At 43.1% G+C, this 17,429-nt stretch overlaps 1 protein-coding gene across 20 annotated transcripts in view; it reads left to right on the top strand.

Annotated features, from left to right (window-relative positions):
* Window positions 1–17,429, top strand: part of ANK3 (ankyrin 3) — a 129,753-nt gene that overhangs the window by 101,201 nt on the left and 11,123 nt on the right. For 18 of the 20 annotated variants that reach the window (XM_048505111.1, XM_048505109.1, XM_048505107.1 and 15 more), the window contains 6 exons: window positions 286–360; window positions 1,411–1,542; window positions 4,391–4,534; window positions 7,768–7,858; window positions 10,366–10,744; window positions 14,727–14,837. In XM_048505111.1, the coding sequence (XP_048361068.1) occupies window positions 286–360; window positions 1,411–1,542; window positions 4,391–4,534; window positions 7,768–7,858; window positions 10,366–10,744; window positions 14,727–14,837 (932 nt within the window). The remainder of the gene's footprint in view (window positions 1–285; window positions 361–1,410; window positions 1,543–4,390; window positions 4,535–7,767; window positions 7,859–10,365; window positions 10,745–14,726; window positions 14,838–17,429) is intronic. The other 2 variants (XM_048505112.1, XM_048505102.1) reach the window with 1 other exon arrangement.

Here is a 17,429-nt window from a genome sequence, read left to right as displayed (position 1 = left end):
GTAATTAAACCATCATTGATCAGTTCACTAGACAAACCGTCGGCATGTTTGGTTTCATCCACACAATTAACATCATTTAGTTGGACGCTCGGATTTCTCAGAATGAAAAATTTGAAAGCTGTGACAAAATATTTATATATTTATATATGTAGGGGGTTTTTTGGGCACTTGGTCATTTTAGTATCTGAGCACCAGTAATTTAGCACAGTATATTATAATTCTATTAGTTAGCGCTAAGTATTGTTTCACAGCACCATTTTTAATCGAGGAATTGTAAAATCACAGGTCCACAGAGTCCATGTGAACGGACAGATATAAGGATGGCAATTGTGGCCGATCATCTGGGACTTAGCTGGACGGGTAAGCTTTGATGATGTAGTGATGATGTAGGAAGCAATGAACACCTTTGACTCCCGGCTGTGGGGAGGGGTCCACAAAGCATGTTGTATCCTAAGACTTAAGCAGTTCCATAGGCATAAATGTACTGTTCTTGTCCATCAAATTTTTATCCAGTTTCTCGTTCAGCCAAGGAATTACCATTCTAGCCCCACAACAGTCTTCCATGGCAGGTTAGAATGAGACAGTATGACTGGTCCAGTATTACCCAGAGAGCTTCGTGGCTGTAAATGGGTCATCAGTACCGTACAGTCAGTCCTGCACTCAGTCTGAATTGTTTGTGTTCACAGTTTTGTCAACTGATAATTGGTCATCTGGGATCTGGAACAGTATTGTATAGCCTGACCTCATCAAATCTTTTGAAGCTAAGCAGGGTCAGTACTTGGATGGGAGACCACCAAGGAAGACTTTGCCTAGGAAGGGTTTGGCAAACCACCTCTGCTTAATCACTTGCCTTGGAAACCCGTCTTTGGGTTCACCATAAGTCAGCTGCAACTTGACAGCACTTTACACACACACAACTGCAGCTTGGACCCAATGTTTACCACATGCAAGTAACGGGTGTTTTGGAGAGCTGCTTTTATAAGCACTGAGGCCAGGGGCGGGGCTTGGGGAGGTGTGGCCATGCCCCCAGGGGCAGGTGGGGGTATGGCCTTGCCCCCGAACCCCCCCCCCTAAAAAATCTATACCTACGTCATTGAGTCAGTGCATATAAGAAAGCAATATCAGTGCATATAAAAATTGTTTATAGAGGTGGCCAAGGAAGGATCCAGCCCAAAATTCCGGCTTGTAGCTCACAAAGGAATGTGTAAATTTTCCATTGTCCCTCCCTGTGACTTTTCTCCTAGAAGCTTGTAGGACTTGAAATTCTAATAGCAATACTCCAAGCTAGTACTTCATTACTGTTATATGTCAAATATGTTTGTTATGGAAAACCTACTGAACAGCTTGTCCAACCTAATACTGATGTGATTTATCTTTCTTTCCCTGCCATGTCCCCTTCCTATACTTCAGAATTGGCAAGAGAACTGAATTTTTCTGTTGACGAGATTAATCAGATCCGTGTGGAAAACCCAAATTCTTTAATTGCTCAGAGCTTCATGTTGTTGAAGAAATGGGTTATTAGAGATGGGAAAAATGCTACAAGTAAGTTTAATGACTTTGTGTTTTTTTATTATTATTATTATTATTGTAGATTTCACAGCTGCCAGATCTTTAGCTGGTTGTTCATTACAATTCGAGCTTCACCCAGAGGCCTATGAAGTTCGGCGTAGTATTCGTATTATTATTATTATTATTATTATTATTATTATTATTATTATTATTATTACGATTATTACGATTATTACGATTATTACGATTACTTCATTAACCGCTCAACCCCCAGAGGGCTCTGAGCAGTGTACAGGGCCCATAAACAAGGCTGATAAAACAAATATAAACATTAACATTAAAACCCTTAAATTTCCATAGCAGCATCTACATAAAATGGAATTAAAAATACATTGATTATTTATATTTATGGCACCCAATCCAAAGGCTGGGAGGGGGCCAGCAGTGCCGAAGATGACGGACTGCAGTACCGGCAATGCTGTAGATCGTGCAAATACAAAGCAGGGGCATCAAGAGGAGGCAGGCAATCCACGGCCGGCCTCCTCAAAGGCCCAGTGGAACAACTCTGTTTTGCAGGCCCTGCAGAACTCACCAAGGTCCCACAGGGCCCGAACAGCTGATGGAAGAGTGTTCCACCAGGCAGGGGCCAGAGCCGTAAAGGCCCTGGCTCGAGTTGAGGCCAGCCACATCATTGAGGGGCAAGGGATGATAATTCAGAATTTTTTACATTGGTAAAGTTTGTGGACTGTGGCATACAGGCATGGTTATCACGTGAGAGCTGCAGGACCACATATGAATGCATGAAGCAGCCTTATACTGAGTCAAGCCATTGGTCTGTCAAGGTCAACACTGTCCACTCTGACTGGCAGCAGCTCTCCAGGGTGGAGGTCTTTTGTATCACCTGCTACCTGATCCTTTTAACTGTAGATGCTAGGGATTGAACTTTGGACCTTCTGTGTGCAGAAGAGATGCTGTACTGCTAAGAATCACCACAGTCCCATCGTAACATTGTTAAGTGACACTGACTTCATGTACAGGCCATTACAGGCCTCAGCCAGGCTTAGACTGAGCATAGGTGTTGTTGCACCTCTAGCTTTATACTGTTGGTTCCACCACCACACCCAAGCTTTAGGCCAGAGAGTTCAGGTCCAAATTGTGGGAGGGGCACAGTGTCTGAGGCAAGACCTGGGGCCATTTTATTAAGCTGCACCCCTAATCTGAATATGTTCTCTCTCTTTCCCAACCCTTCTGTACTATTCCAGTTCCTGCTACACTGAGAAAAAGGGGCAGGGAACTTATCCTTTCCTATATAGTTTATTATCCTACGCTGGGCAGTGCGAAGGGCTGCAGAGGATCTTTTTATGTGTCCTTCATGTTCAAAATCTTTGGATAGAAAGGAAGGTGTAAGGGCAGGTATTGGAAGCCCTGGAAGCTTGTGAGGGGTAGATGCAGATTTTATATGGCTGATATCCACAGTGTATGATGCAAAATCCTACTGCAGATACAGCATAGCAGATATACATATATATCTCCAGGTTTGTTTATTTTTTTTAATTAGTAAAATGAAGGTGGTAGATCCTCAACCAGAAGAAATCCTTATATTCCTTCCTGGAGTGATCTTTCAGTGTACCATCAAGCACAGGGGTGGGCAATTATTTTTTCCATTGGGCCGCATAAGAAACAGAAAATATTATGGAGGGCCAGGCCAAAAGGCAGGGGGGCCAGTCAGGGTCATCCGGCGGGCCGGATGTGGCCCGCGGGCCGTATAATGCCCAGGTCTGATCAAGCACCTTCATCCACAACTATGAAATAAAATTTCCATATTCAGACAGACTAACCTTCTGAATACCAGTGCTTGGGAGGGAACAAAAGGGGTGGGTTTGGATCTTTGTGCCCTGTTTGCAAGCCTTCCAGAGGCATCTGCTTGGCCACTTTATAAAACACAGTGCTGGATTAAATGCTGATCCAACATGGTCGCTCTTATGCTTTTGTATTCTGTCTGCCATTTTAGATAGCCTGTCAGCAAACTTATGGTTTTTGCATCACTATGTATTTGCTGTGACAAATGCAAAGGGTGAACACATTTCTAAATGTATTGTCGAAGGATTTCACGGCCAGATTCAACTGGTTCTGGTGGGTTTTCTGGGCTGTGTTGCTGTGGTCTGGTATTATTATTGTTGTTGTTGTTGTTTGTTTGTTTGTTTGTTTGTTTGTTTGTTTGTTTTATATACCGCCCTCCACCGAAGGGCTCAGGGCGGTGCACAACACAAGAAATATAACAGAGCACAATTAAAACATAATCAGAATACAAATATAAATATTTAGAAATATAAACTCTATCATTAACATAACTAAAACCCCATTAAAATACAGCGTTTAAATATACAGTAAGTAGCGTCCGATACTAAACCCTTCCAGAGGGGGAAACAGCAGGTCCCATCAATGTTATAGGGACCACATAGTTTACAGGGAAAGAAGAGAGAGCGCACAGGGCTTGTTCCTAACGTTTCGCCTGCATCTGTGGCTGGCATCTTCAGAGGTGTATCACAGAGAGAACAGACTTCTCTCTGTGTGTAACAGACTTCTCTCCGTGATACATCTCTGAAGATGTCAGCCACACATGCAGGCAAAACATTAGGAACAAGATCTACCAGACCACAGCCACACAGCCCGGAAAACACACCACAACATTTCTAAATGTTTGGGAGCACGTGTTCGACATGCACTGGGGACCAGAGACGACCTGTTGCTCTCCGATGACTGTCTGTGGTGCATTTGCAGATGTCTCCCCTTCACCTTTGGCATATTTACTGTTTGTCAACACTACTCGAACGCCAATGCAGTTACAAAATGACCGTTGTTTTTGTTGTTTCCCCCTCAGCTGATGCCTTAACCTCTGTACTGACAAAAATCAACCGCATTGACATTGTAACTCTGTTGGAAGGACCAATATTTGATTATGGAAACATTTCAGGCACCAGAAGCTTTGCAGAGGAAAACAATGTTTTCCATGATCCTGTTGATGGTAACCATGTTTTGCATATATTCCAATTATTTTACCTTATTGTCCTTTGGTCACATTGAAGGGTCTTTTCCTTTGATTTAATAAAGGGAAGCACAAGAGATTAAATTTATTTTTATTATTAAATCTATTTTCCTTCCAAGATAAAACTTCGATGTGTATTATTGAGCTCTTAAAGTGACTTCTGTTGAGTTATGTCAAGATAAAAATATTATCAACCAAGCCCCTTTGATGCAGTTGTGACAGCTGGTTACTTTGTGTTCAAAAATTACCCATTTGTGGTGATGAAACTCAAATATTCCTGTCAATGAACAGATGTGCACTGGGTTTCAACCCATTATGTTTCTTTTTATTTTTTCATCGGCAAAGCTTTTCTTTTGCAAACAGATATAGAAGTGAAGCTGTACCAGTTTTGCGTTATAAAAATTGATGCTGACTTTCAAGATATGTCTGTAGGCTTCTTTCTTAATGCACTGACTTTTTACAAATCTATATTATTCTTAACACTGGACAAGGGATTTTTTAATCTCGTTTGGGTTTTTTTGTGTTATTCTAATATCTATCCTTTTTTGCTAGCTTTTGTGAGGATCTTCTAGCTGTGCCAAACATCGTGAGCTTAATTCATTTGCAAAGTTGCAACAAATTCTGAGGGCATTTTAAGAAATTTCCTCTTAAAATGGCTCTGTGCCTTTTGATCACGAGAAAGGATTCTCTGCTTCTCTGTGTTCCTTTCTGTCCTTCGTCTCCTCTGAATCTTCCTTCAGCTGCTTGTCCTTGCCAAGACCAGACTGAATTTTAACTTTCTCTCAGTTGATTCAGAAAAGCGGCACATTCCTTGCTAGGCAACGCAACCTCACACCTAAAGTCGCCAGCCTCCGGCGGTGGCTGGAAATCTCCCTCTATTATGACTGATCTCCAGGTGACAGAGATCTGTTCACCTGTAGAAAATGGCTGCTTTGGAAGATGGACTCTGCAGCTGCATACCTCATTGACGTCTCTCTCCTCCCCAAATGCTGTCTTCCCCCAAAATCTCCTGGTATTTCCCAGCCTGTTCACACTGAAGTCTTCCACCCCATCCCATGCTAGCCATTCAGACTAATGTCTACATGTGTGTATAAGTCACAGTCCACTGTCATTTTGATTTCTCAGTGCTACGTTTGACCACTAGAGCAAGAATGGCCAACTTCTGTATTTCTAACATTCTTCTGGCACTAGCAAAGGTGCCTGAAGTATTTCAGCGTACAATATGGCTCCATCTCAAATGGTTGAGTCCAGAACAAAGGTGGCATCACTTAGAATAAGAGCTTATGGACCAAACTTGCTTGAATAGTTTGGGGTAATTGATTGGAGGGCTAAAGAAAGAAGAATAACAGTAGAAGAGGAGTTTGGATGTATACCCTGCTTTCTTCTCCTGTAAGGAGTCTCAGAGCTGCTTGCAACTCCTTTGCCTTCCTCTCCCCACATCAGACACCTGTTGGCATACATGGGGCTGAGAGAGTTTGGAGAGAGCTGTGACTATCTCAGCGTCACCCAGGATACTTTATGTGTAGAAGCGGGGAAACAAATCCAGTTCATCAGATTAGAGTCTACCACTCATGTGGTGGAGTTGGGAATCAAATCCAGTTCTCTCAATTAGAGTTTGCCACTCTTAACTACCGCACCATGGTACTTCTTGAAAGATCCCCTCAGGGGACATCCTTTGCAGTTTGAGAATGTGCAGGTGATAACAGTACCATTAAAATGCATGTAAATTTTGTGGGGCCATATACAATGTCCCAAGACCTGACCAGGACCACAGGTTTGCAGTTGGCCATCCCTGTTTAAGAGAGTGATTGTCCTCAAGTTTTCCATTGCTTATCTTTTCTTTTCTCTCTTTATTTTGATCAGTGTTTCTGATTGTACCCATGTCACCAAGATCGCCTCAGAGTCCAAGATCACCAAGATCTCCTTATTCATTACACTCCTCCCATCTATATAGCTTTACTGTTCCTGAAATTTATATTTAGATCCCTCCTCCTGAACTGTAGTTTGTAGCTGATGCCCTTATAGAATTTTTGCTCTGTTGTGTTAATGCTATACTTTTCTGTCCTTGTTGAGATGGCTTTTAATTTTTTTTTATAATGCGACACTTTCATGGTATAGTGATTAAACTGAAGTATCTCTGAATGTCACATCAGTAATGACATTTGGCAAGTGTAATATGCAAAAGGCCATTTAAAGAGGCCTATGAGAAATTTGGCAGTCAAGGAATATAATGCACTTCTGTGCATGACATTTATACAAAGTGTATCAATCAAAATAAGGGAAGAAATGTAAGCTGGACATCATTGATATACAAGGACAGCTAGCACCAACCCAGATTCAATGCATTTGCTGGTAGGGGAACATTCTGTAGCTATGGCATCGTAAAAATGTCTGGAAATAACTAAAAACTTTCAGTAATGTATGCAGCAAGCTATTCATCTCAAAAACAGATTGTGATCACAATCTCATTAAGTTTTGTTGCATTCTTTGAGGACATTACATCCATTATCACATTCGTGATTAAATGGCGATCATCTCATGCATTTCTCTTGCTTTATACAATTAATCAGCCATTCCGCATGCTTGCTTTTGTGTTGCTCCATGATGCATTGCAATCAGTCCAAATGTGCTGTTTTCCCCAGGTTATCCTACCATTCAAGTGGAACTGGAGACTCCCACTGGGTTGCGCTTCGTGCCACCCACCCCTTCCCATCAAGATGATTTCTTTAGCGATTTCTCTAGCATAGAGTCACCCCTTAGAACTCCCAGTAGGCTGAGTGACGTGTTAGTAACTTCGCAGGGATATATAGATGATACAGCCGCAGGACCTCCAGTAGTGACAGAAGAAGACACATCACTGGAAGAATGCAAGCATGATTATTCAGTGCCTAGAGGAGGAACATCTAAAGACGTAGGCCAGATCCAGTTGGAAGGAATGGACCTTAAGACCTGCCCTAGGTACCTTGGTAGTCCTGCCGGGAAATCAAAACAAACACTAAGCAAAGAGGCTAGTCCAACCTTAATGAGAACTGAACAACATGAGAGAGAAAAGTCTGGTACTGATGAGGAGATGACGGAAGAAAAGCTTAAATCTCTGTTTGAAGATATTCGCCTTGAAGAGTTAGCTGAGTCTGAGGAGATGACGGAAGAAAAAGTGTGGTCTATTCTTAAGTATGTTCAGCAGGCAGAACAGGAAATGTCTTCAATTACAGGTTGGCAGAGCGAAGCCTCCAATGTCAACATGGAACAACCAACTCCGGGATGCAAAACAAGCGGTGAATTGCGGGATCGGCTGGATAACAGGTAGGAAAATGCTTAAGCAGACATTATAATAATAATACATTTAGTGAAGGGGCCTGGGTTGTAGAATAATGATGATGTTTTCAAGCTGGTGGTTTCTGTTCAAAAGAGAAATATAAATTTATTCATTTACGTTATTTATAGTCCCTCCTTCTCAGTTGAATTCAAGGGAAGTTGCACAGTGTGGTATAATGAATATTTATATAAATGTTTAGCAATCAAAACTTTATTTATTTGTGTGTTCATTTATGATATCTATGGATCGCATTTTGGCAGATGTTGCCAGAGTCAGTTTATAATTTGTCCCTGAAATCCTAAGGAGCTTCAACATTTAAAAATCTTATGATAAAACAAAATAGGAATGAAGCCAGTGGTCCAAAAACACCCAGGCCATACAAAGCCTGAAGGGACTAAAAGTGTTTTCACCTCTTTCATAAAGATGTGAGGAAAGCCATCCCAGGAAAGGCCCTGCTGCTTGTGAGCGCTGATCTACAAAAAAACAGCACTCTTAGCAAGATCTCTTTTCCACTGCTGAGTTTTCAGTGCATTTCTGTCCTTGGGAAGAGGGCACTACCCAAAAGGCCAAGGAACAGGAAAGGCTACATGCATTGACATCTGATATGACTCACAGCCGCTATCTTTCTTTGTGCCAAAGACAAACCACCTGCAAAGGAGAAGGCTGGGCCTTTCTTGTGGGGAAGCCGGATGCCTCCATGTCCCAATGCAGCCCATAATCGCTGCAGGGTCCACCAGAAGAATGACAAACGTGAATGCCACACTGGATTTCCACTGTGTGGTATAAATTGGCAGGTTTTCCTTGCTAACTTTCTGACTCTGGCCTTTCATACAGACAAGCGAGTAGCCCATATTATAGCAACTATGGTACTATCTGCAGTCTCTGCTGACGCAGCATAATTCTCTTAGCCATTGGACAACACCAAATCAGTACTAATTCACAACAGATGAGTGCTATTTAATTTACTCATTAATTTACACTAACCAGTACAATTTAATTTACTCATGAATCATCTGGAGGCAAGGTGGGCAGGGAACTCCAAAAAGTTCTCTTCTATCTACATGAATGGGCAACTAAAAAGCCAGTGAAATTCTGCCTAAGTGCAAAGGTATGCACACACTGGGGAGATACAAACAGCTGGATGGATGCAAACAGTGAGATTATTTGGGGAGAATACGGGGAACGTTGCAGCGGTTTGCCACACAATTAGGAAGCAAGCAACACATCTGACCGTGGCCCGATTTCCAGTACTCTTGTTGGAGGCCTCCTCTAGTTATTCTTTCACTATGGAGTGGAGACATTAGACTTCCCAGCCCCCCCCCCCCTCCCATTGCTGCAGCATTGTGTCGCTGTTTCCTGGTTCTTTATTTGCTGTTGCAGAGGCTGAATGGTAAGTGAAAACAAACTCATGTTGTACATCATTTAAATCATCCACCTACCTCCTCTACATATCTTTATGAGTCACAAAGCTTTCATTGTGCTCACAACCACATCATCACCATGGAAGGAAAATTGTTTAAATGACTTAACCTGCACCTACCTGCACATTACAGTCACATTTGCATCGTACCTGTTCCCTTCATCGTCCCCAATGAAGCATCATTTCAGAAACATCAGGGTAGAGTTTCTCAGAAGATTTCAAACACCAACATACTAATTTATTTTTTAAGGGGGAAAAAACCTTTTTGAGTCTTTTAAAGTACATCAGCCTTTGACAGTACATCAACAACACTTGTGAAACCTAAAAACAATGGTTAAAAAAGCAGGAAAAGAATGCCCTAATCATGTAACTCTACCAGGTCATACCTTCCCCATTCTATCACCAGCTGCCAATTATCAGTATGGATGACCATCTTTCCATTTTATAAAGATCTCATCCTTTACCACGCATAACGTGAGCTGATGCACATTGTTCATAGTGCAGATTACCCAGCAACCACTCAGTGGGAAAAAACCTGGCACTGTAAAACTGGCACTGTAAAACTGGGAAGTCCACTTGCTTGGGTGATCTTAAAAAGAGGATTAGAGAGATTCATGAAGGATTGGATCTCTAATGATTACGATGGATGGATTGAGGTTCATAGACATATCTCGGAATACCAGTTCTTGTGGGGAAAGGAGATCTGTTATCTTCATGTTCACTTCCTGGAGATATTTGACTTGCTACTGTTTGGAAATAAGAAACTGAACTAGGCCTGATCCTTTGGCCTGATACACAGGGCCTTTTTTTTTGTTTCTGACACTATGCATATCTCCTTATTGCAATACTTACCTCGGCCCTGACTTGATGCATCTCCTGAGGTGACTTAAAATGGGTGCCTTCATCCAGAGATACTGCATTGCATGCTATCTGGCTGTCCCCAAATTTGGGCTGCCCCCAAAAATCTGTTACCAAGATTTTTGTTCTGTTTCATTCACCATTTTTCCCCCTCCAAATTTCCCATAGTGCTGTTCACTAATGACGGATGCAGTGACCCCTCTTTATCTTTTCCAGGCCTGACCAATGTAGAGACTCTATTACCTCATATCTCAAAGGAGAAGCTGGAAAACTGGAAGCCAACGGCAACTACTCCCACTCAGCAACGGAGGCAAAGACTAAGCCTTTTGCTCAGGAGTCTGCAAACGGTCTAGGAAAGCAGAGCGACAAGGAAACTGTGAAACCAAAAACACTAAGTTCTGTCCGTACCGCAGAGCAAACGGTACCCTTAACATCGCATCAGAAATCTTTGCAAGAGGCTAGCAAGCCAGCAGTTGATGCATCTAAAACCTCTGTGCCTGTCAGCGTGAAAAAGATGAGCTGGAACACGTCCGAAGACAGCAAGCCAAGACCGAAAGCCCAGGAAGGGGAAGGAGCAGCAGCGTCTGAACAGAAGGTATCAGTAGCATTTGTTGTATTGGATGGGAGAGTTCAGTCCCTCTGGACTCACCTGTTCAGCCTTGTCAACCTATAGCACAATTTACAGTGCAGTTCCATGCAAAATGGCTCCATCCTGAGCTCATGGAAATCAATGGACTGGAATAGCCTTGTATAGGACTGCACTGATAACCTCTTGCCAAATCCTCATTCCTTTCATTACATCTTCCAAGAACTTGCACAGATAGGATCCAGTATGGAATTCTGATGCTTGGGTTTGGAAAGCAGGGCAAGGCAAGGCTGCAGGATCGCTTATTTCTGCCCCCCTCCCAAAAAAACATCCCCTGTGCAGATCTCCCACAGAGTTCAGTTTCAGCATTATGGTGATAGCCGTCCATCTTCCGCAAAGTTCTGGCTAAACCAGAGTCTGCACAAGATTAGGCAGTTTCCCGCATGCTACCCAAGCCAGAGTGAGACAGATGTGGGGAATTCACACACACTTTCAGTCAGTTAAGCATAGGGCAGCATTAAATATGAATCTGGGCCTAAGAGTTGATACCTCTGTTATGGACGCCAGTGGAAGTACTTCTGTACGGCAATAGACCGTGACATCTGATGCATTTGAAGTGGAGATAGACTGTGTAAAAAGGGATGATCTATACCAGGGGTCCCCAAACTTTTAAAACAGGGGGCCAGTTCACTGTCCCTCAGACTGTTGGAGGGCCGGACTAAAAAAAACTATGAACAAATTCCTATGCACAAATGATTGTAAAATGTTTGATTTCACCTTTCAGCCTTTCTGTCATGGTCTATTTTTAGAACAGTGACCAAAGTATGTCAAGTACAGGGTGGGCTCCAAATATTGTTGGGGAGGCTGTGGAATACCTTCCCCTGTTAAAAAAAAAAAAGCAGAACTTTCCCAATGAAGCATTCCATCTAACCCAGGATCAGGTATCTTCCTGGGTTCTTTCCTCCCTAGCAGCCAGCGAGCGATTCGCCAGCCTGGCTGATGCCAATGGGAGTGAGGCGGAACAGAAAGCCTGAGAGCAACACATGGAGTAGCCGAGAGGGAAGGGAGGAACAGGAGTTGCCACGTGTAAGGTTTCCAACTCTGGGTCAGAAAATTCATGGAGATTTGGGGGTGCCATCATGTAACTGCAATCAACGGCCATTGGGGCCAGTTCCTCCTCTCCCTCGAGCCCCCACTGCACATGAATGGAGCCATCACCGCCATGCCTGGCGGGCCGGATAAATGCCTTCAGAGGGCCACATTTGGCCCCCGGGCTGTAGTTTGGGGACCCCTGATCTACACCAGTGATTCCCAAAGTGGGCGCCACTGCCCCCTGGTGGGTGCTGCAGCGATCCAGGGGGGTGGTGATGGCCACAGGTAGAAACATTAATACATATATCTTTCTGTTTAATTGCTATTAAAATTTAAAAAAATTAATTTCCAGGGGGCACTAAGTAATATTTTTTCTGGAAAGGGGACGGTAGGCCAAATAAGTTTGGGAACCACTGATCTACACAGTGACTCTCGCATGCTGTGGCTACTGCATAATATAGTTTCCATCTGTTTCCGGTCACTGGACCTTAGGTAAAATTGCACATCTTTTCAGAAATAATTTCAGAAATATGAAATATGGATCCCAGATGGCTGTTTAATTTTGATGATGGAGAAGAAGAGTTTGGATTTATACCCCGTCTTACTTTCCTGTGAGGAGACTCAAAGTAGCTTACAAACTCCATTCCCTTCCTCTCCCCACATCAGACACCTTGTGAGATAGGTGGGGCTGAGACAGTTCTAAAGAACTGTGACTAGCCCAGGGTCACCCAGCAGGAACGTAGGAGTGGGGAAGAGTGAGGAACCAAACCCAGTTCTCCAGACGACAGCCTACAGCTGTTAACCACTATACCACGCTGATGACTTGTAAGATGCAAGAACCCTGTAATTTTATGTGTTTACTTGTTCATATCAGAGCTGCGATAATTAAGCCAGTTTTCAGCTGGCAAATTGGTTAAAACATGAATGGCAGGTTAAAGTTTCCTCCCCAGCTACCTAGGGCGGGGATAGGGCAAGATATAAAACTAAACAATAAATAAATAAATTAAATAAACAAATATAAGGATCGGGGGCTTTTAAAGGTCCATTGTTACTAAGGGCAGGCAAATGTACCAGTTCCTTTCACCATAAGCTGAAGAAATTCTTACAAATTACTTTTTCTTCCAGCTATCATTGTATTGTTTATATTATGGCTGAAGAAAGGAGTATGACTTTCCATTCAGTAGTATCATGCACAGGTATCTGATGGTTGAGCTTGTTAGTTGCAGTCCGTGTCAATCAATTCTTAAGCACAGAATATTCACAGTACTGATAAACTTTGAATTTATTTATCTTTTATGCAGTTCTTGTTTCGGTGGATTCCAAAGTATAACTTTCCAAAAGCCTTTTCTTTTTCAAATTATACAGATTATATCATGCAGATTATAAATACCGGAGGCTCCTAGGATTGGCACTATCTATCCCTCCTGTTGTGTGTTTGTGGGTATGTGTGGGGGTTTTTAACACAAAAAGGAGACACAAAGACATGGGTGACAATAAAGGAAGTGGGATCTGTGGTACAAGGTTCTACCAGCTGGTACCCCAATCAGTGGTATCCCAAACTAGTTCTCAGTGTCCCATCTAGACCTGGGTTGTGTGTTGACAATATCATCAATAAAAAATTCCCGACAAGCAAGAACAGCATATAGGTGCAGTTCTGAACTGACTAGGGCTGAAAGTATAGGTTGCTAAAGAGAAGCCCATGGATTGGGTTGGGGGCGAGGGAGAGTTCTTGTTCACTATCATGCTGCTTAGTCTTAAATCCCTAATTGGGCTGGTGCACCTGAGATCTGGTGAATGAAGAAGCCAGTCTGAGCTCAAGGCCAACTAGAAGGAGGTGTAAGCTAACATGGTCAGTTGTAGCACTTGGGAAGCTGTCTGGCCCAATGCTGTTTGCCTGGAGTCCCATTTCTCATTAGGCTCCATGGACCTGCAATTAAGAATGCCCAGGGTCTTAAAGATCTGTGGTTGCATCACCGTCCTCTCTTGGGTCCCCTCACAAGCTAGGGGAGAAGTTCATAAGGTCTACTCATCTTGCCCTTTTCTTACGTCCATCCTTCTCCCCCTCTACCACTCGCAAATGTCTATAACATTTATTCCCATTGTCCTCCTTCAGAATCTTGAGGACCAGTACAGTGAACATCAGTTTGCCCTAATCTGTGTTTTGCAAATCAGAAGCCAGTCATAACAATGTACATTACCTTTTTCTTCCTCCTCCCTACTCTGGCCTAGATTGTGATTAACGCCAGCCCAGGTTTCCATCTCAACCAGAGTTTGAAGCCATAGTTTAAGGTGTGTTTTCAAACCCTGCGTAAGAGTTAACTGGCATTAACCCTGGTTTGGGTCAGAGAGGGAAGGGGAAAGGAAAGCCTTCCCAAAGTTGGCTCCTGATTGGCAAGCAGTGGTTGGTAGAAGCAGTGCTAAACCATGGTTAAGGCTAACTAGAGAAGGGAGGAGGGAGGAATTTGTACCGGAAGAGCAGGGGAATACACATTTCCAAATTGCCCACCAATTTGTAAAACATGATTTGCAATGAGGTCTTTACTAGATCTGTTTGGTTTAATACGCTTTTGTGCAACATTATGTGCAGAATCCTTGCCCAACTGTGGGCAGGGCAGCGAATCCAAACTCCACCAAGAACCTTCCACAAATTTCACTGACTCCCTATACCAAAGGTGTCCAACTCTGGTGCTTCAGATGTTCATGGACTACAATTCCCATTGGGCTGATGGGAATTGTAGTCCATGAACATCTGAAGCGCCAGAGTTGGACACCCCTGCATACAGTATTTCTCGGGATGAACTAATGTTGGAAATAACCATTTTTCCCCTCTGTTCCTGCTCAGATTCATGTTTCTCTTTTAAATGAGCTGGTAAAATGTTCTAAAACCTGCATTTATCAGGAGTTTAGTGAGAGTGACAGTGACAGTGACATTGAGATTCAGAGTGACTCGAGCTCAGAAGAAGAACAGAGAATCACCACGAGGGTTTATCGGCGCCGTTTGATTCTGAAGGTATCGCGTGCGTTGTAGCTCTGTTGGCATGAAACTGGTCTTGGATTGCTGTGCTAATGGTCTCGATCTCATTCACACTAAAAGCCCTCTTTTGGTATGGGATGTATTTCGTAATGGAGAGCTCCCTCTTGCCGAACCGGCAGGCTTGCGGTGAGAAACAGCCAAACTGCACAAGAATTTGTAACCCCACTGTGTGCTGCATGGCTTCATCACTGTCGGTGGACATGACTGCAGATCAGTATGGTGAAAGCAAACTGGGCCGATAGCAGTTTTGAAACTACACCTGTTATTCTTTGGCCTGAAGCAGTATCCAAAATGGCACCCTGTCCTTTGATTTCTCTGTAACATTGCAGTCATCTTAACTGCAGCCATTCACATGAGCTGCTGTATGGCCCATGATTTCAAGAAGAATTCTTCAAGGATTCTTAAAATTACCCCGGGGTGGAGGGGGAGGGATCTCACCAAAAAGGGAATCAAACTACTGTGTGCTGATTTGCTTGCCAGTTCAGATAAAGATTGTTAACAGTCGAGTTACACAATTGCTATTGACTGAATTTGAGGCTAATTTCAAATACTCTCCCTGTTTATTGTTGAAGGCTTTTACGGCCAGAATCACTGGGATGCTGTGTAGTTTCTGGCTGTATGGCTGTGTTCTAGCAGCATTCTCTCCTGACAGATCGTCTGCATCTGTGGCTGACATCTTCTATCAGATCCTCTGAAAATGCCAGCCACAGATGCAGGCAAAACGTCAGGAGAGAATGCTGCTAGAACGTGGACATACAGCCCAAAAACCACACAGCACTCTCCCTGTTTTCCATTTGGCCTTTGTACAGGCAGTTATATTGTATCTGCCCAGTTTTGAGGGAGATGTCTCTATATATTCCTCCTTAGTACAGATGTGTGTATCTGTGTACAAACGAGGAGCAATGTTGTTTGGAGTCTTTCACAGACAAGCCATAATTCCTTGATGAAGAGCAGTCTTTGCTACAGCTCAATTTCCCATGAGATTTTTGCAATTGATATTTTGCTTTCTTTTACAGTCCGCAAAATTAGTGTACAAATTTCATTGATATGAGCTCAATAATGCAGGAAAAGGCATTTCAATGAATCTGGGTTCAGCAATATAGGCTGGAAGAGTGGATCAAGACCTTTATCGCTCTTTGCAAGAGCTGAACACGGCTATGTGGGTGTGACAGTACGGAGGTGGCACAGCTATGCAGCATACTTTTATCGGAGGGAAGAGAGAAACTGCCAATCATCTGTTTGACAGACTGTCCTATAATATTATGCCTGTGAAGTATAATGATAAGGAGAGGTTGGGGGACTTTCTCAAGGCAAATGACATACAGCTAACATGTACGTACCTACCTGAGAGCACCACATTCTTGCTGTTATGCAAGAAAAGACCGAGGTGTACTCCCAACCCTCTTGTGTGATATCCATGGCATAGCTGTGACTGGCCCGCATGCAGATGTAGGTGGTTAAGTTTCCTTTCATGACAACATTGTGGGGGAGGGGGTTGTGAGCCAAAACCACAACACTAGAATTCGATTGTCCATCTTTCAACCCCTAGAAATCCTGGGGTTCCCCCAAAAGCTTCTTAGGGAGTTCTCGGTGAGATCAGTTGAGCAGAATAGGACAGAGACATTCCCCCCCCCCCAAGTCATCTTGCCATCCCTTCATTGAGTCTCCTCCACTGCAGTGCACAATTTCAGCAGAATGTTGGTGTGCTCCAAAGTGTGTGCTCAGTTCACACCATACTGGAGAGACCTGGTTAACCTGTGACCAACATTCTCACCTGAGTGTCTGCACACCCTAAAAAGGGTTTTTTTTTTCATATTTTAACTACAGACTTCTGCATGTTGTGAAATATTCGGATGTTTATGGGAGCCTGAAGGAATCAATGAGACACACCTTTAAAAATGCAAAGCATTTTTTGAAATTCTTGTATGACGTAGGCCCCCTGTTTCAGCCTGTCACAAGAAGAAGTGCAAAATATTTATTAGGCATTGTCATTTTAAAATCTATCATCACTCAGTGCTGGACTGGATACTGTCGAGAGACATGGGTCTAGCTGTTCTTAGTATTTTCCCCTCTTAGTATTTTCCCCTCTCATTCCTTCCCACTGGGGGAAGGAAGACATGGGCAGGAGATATCCATGGCCCACTTTCTAGTTTGACTGAAATTCACATTAGAGCATCCTGAGCATACGTAAGTTGCCTCCCTTCTACCATCTTGTACTCCTAGGATAAATTTACTTCTTGCTTTGGTTTATACCTGGCCATGGGAATGCTTTGTCACCATAGTGATGATGCTCCTTGCACAAGTTTGGCAGAAATACTGAGACCTTTGATGTGGTAAAAACAAAGAGGTGGGTTTTTCTAGGTGACTTAAAATGTACACTCAGTCTGTTATATGGTGGACACTACAATGTCTGTGTTAAGATGTAAATATTACACACACACACACTGCAAGATGTATCTCTCAAGGACCATAGAGTAAGAGACCAAGAAGGTAACGCAAGAAAGGGGAGGGAAGAAAGGAAAGCGGAAGCTTGTGGCTACCTATTCCTGCAGATTCCAATCAGGTGTT

This window comes from Sphaerodactylus townsendi, linkage group LG08 (assembly GCF_021028975.2).
Source record: "Sphaerodactylus townsendi isolate TG3544 linkage group LG08, MPM_Stown_v2.3, whole genome shotgun sequence".
Classification (NCBI taxonomy): Eukaryota; Metazoa; Chordata; class Lepidosauria; order Squamata; family Sphaerodactylidae; genus Sphaerodactylus; species Sphaerodactylus townsendi.
The sequence above is the reverse complement of the archived record's forward strand: the minus strand, read 5'-3'. Positions and strand labels throughout refer to the sequence as shown.